Source organism: Nerophis lumbriciformis, linkage group LG01 (assembly GCF_033978685.3).
Source record: "Nerophis lumbriciformis linkage group LG01, RoL_Nlum_v2.1, whole genome shotgun sequence".
NCBI classification, from domain to species: domain Eukaryota; kingdom Metazoa; phylum Chordata; class Actinopteri; order Syngnathiformes; family Syngnathidae; genus Nerophis; species Nerophis lumbriciformis.
In genome coordinates, this window is record NC_084548.2 from 20,145,001 (window position 1) to 20,146,933 (window position 1,933).

At 55.3% G+C, this 1,933-nt stretch overlaps 1 protein-coding gene across 1 annotated transcript; it reads right to left on the bottom strand.

The window, feature by feature from the left end:
• Positions 1 to 29: 29 nt before the first annotated feature.
• LOC133613137 (uncharacterized) lies at positions 30 to 1,672 on the bottom strand. The gene is made up of 2 exons (XM_061970528.2): positions 630 to 1,672; positions 30 to 527 (listed from the first exon to the last, which is right to left on the bottom strand). The coding sequence occupies exons 1-2, from the start codon at positions 1,108 to 1,110 to the stop codon at positions 208 to 210; spliced, it is 801 nt and encodes a 266-aa protein (XP_061826512.1). The 5' UTR covers positions 1,111 to 1,672; the 3' UTR covers positions 30 to 207.
• Positions 1,673 to 1,933: the final 261 nt, after the last annotated feature.

Sequence of the window (1,933 nt, forward strand, 5' to 3'; positions counted from 1 at the left end):
ATATATATATATATATTAATAAGTACAGACCTAACTGCTTGGCATCTCTGCCTGTCGCACCTCCTCCAGTGCACTTGGAGGTCAGCTGCAGGGTCGTCAGCTGGTGCCACCGTTCACTGATGTTTCGCCCCCAAGCCAGGACACCTCGCGGTGGGGGGGCAGTGGCTAAGCGGGGACGTCTCCCCGCGCCACTCCCTGCAACTGACCTCAATGGGGTGTTGAGCCCCAAGTGTTGTCCCTCCTTCTTAGCCACATCCAGAAACTTGCCTTTTCTGCCTCCTCTGCCAACTCCTTGATGGCCCTCCTCAGGTTGGAACCGGTCATTCCCGCCGCACGCAGGAGCCGGGTCGCAGAACCTCCTACGAAGCCCCTGCATCCGATCTCCACGGGGTGAATGGACGCAGACCAGCCTCCCCCCTTGCAGTCCTCTGCCAGGTCGCTGTACTTTGACCGTTTGAACTCATGTGCTACTGGTATTCCCTCCTCCCATGGCACGGTTAGTTCAATGATGAGGACTTTCTTAGCAGCTGAGGACCACATCACAACGTCTGGTCTTAGCGTTGTCTGTATTACCTCAGTTGGGAAGACTAGCTGCTTGTCCAGGTCAACGCGCATCTCCCAGCCCTTACCAGGGGTAAGCAGAAGTGATGATCTTCCCGCCTCTGTCTTCTGTCCTACCTCTCCTGGTTTGATGAAAGTGATGTTTGGCCGATGGGGATCTGTGGCGTTGTTTGCCCCGACTCTGCATCTCTCCAACAGCTCTGCCAACTTCCTCAGCACCTGATTGTGTCGCCACCGGAAGCGCCCCTGCGTTAGCGCGACGTTGCAACCTGAAAGGATGTGTTTAAGTCCTGCATTGTCTTTGCTGCACAGGGAGCACTTACCCTCGCTTCCGAACCACTGGGCGAGGTTTCGAGGGCATGGCAGGGTGTCATACGCTGCCCTCACGAGGAAGCTGAGCCGAGATTGAGGAGTTCGCCAGATGTCGGCCCAGGTTATGACTCTTTGAATGGTGTCCTCCCAGCGAGTCCATGCCCCCTGTTTTCCCTGGGATACGGCCTTGATCCAATACTGGTCTTGCGCCACTTGTGTGACCTCTTCCACCACCATGGCCTTCCTCTGCTGTCTCGTGGCTTTGGACCAGAACTGGACTGGTTGCCCCCATCCCAGTCCTGCCCGGCTGTCTTGGACTCTTCCCAGAATCTCCTTTTATTTCAGCCTCGAGACAGCTTGGTCCACTTCCACCTGGGCCTTCCACTTTCGTCCAGTGCGGACAATCACCGCTGCACTCTTCACAGCTTCGTCTCTTGATTCCCTCAACTCCAGTACAAGGCGGGTCTTCTCCTGCCTGTAACCCAGATTGATTGACTTCAGAGGAAGTTGCAGAATGTTCTTGCCAAAAAGACCTGTGTCCGAGAAACAGCGGGGGAGGCCCAGCCACTTCCTGATATAACCGTTGGCGATGCTGTCCATCTTACTGGCCTGAGAAGATGGAATTTCGGCTACTTTCAGCGGCCACATTACTCGGTGGAAAAGTGTGAAGTGGTAACACCAAACCTTCAGCTTCCCAGGAAGTTGGCTGCCGTCGATCCTTACGAGCCCCTCTTTTAGTTGTTTCTGGACCACCCTACCCATCTGCCTGTCCGAGAGCTCTGCTGTATACTCCCTCCCGAGGCTTCGGATGGGCTGCTCTGTCAGGAGTGGAATCTTCTCACCTCCTGCTGTGAAGACTGTCCTGTCATCTCTCACACCCTTCCTGAATGACAGGCTCCTGGACTTAGCGGGCTTTATCTTCATCCTCGCCCAGACGATCAGTTCGTCGAAACGCTTGAGGAGTCGTGCTGTGCATGGGGCGGTCTGTAGGATGCTTGTCACATCATCCATGAAACCTCTCAGAGCGGGGAGTCTTCCTCCTGACGGTGTTTTTAGGCCT

Coding starts and splice junctions, on each gene's coding strand:
- LOC133613137 (XM_061970528.2), bottom strand. CDS start 1,110: ATGGTGGTGGAAGAGGTCACACAAGTGGCGCAAGACCAGTATTGGATC. Junction 528..629: donor ATCACTTCTGCTTACCCCTG/GTAAGGGCTGGG, acceptor TGTGGTCCTCAG/CTGCTAAGAAAGTCCTCATC.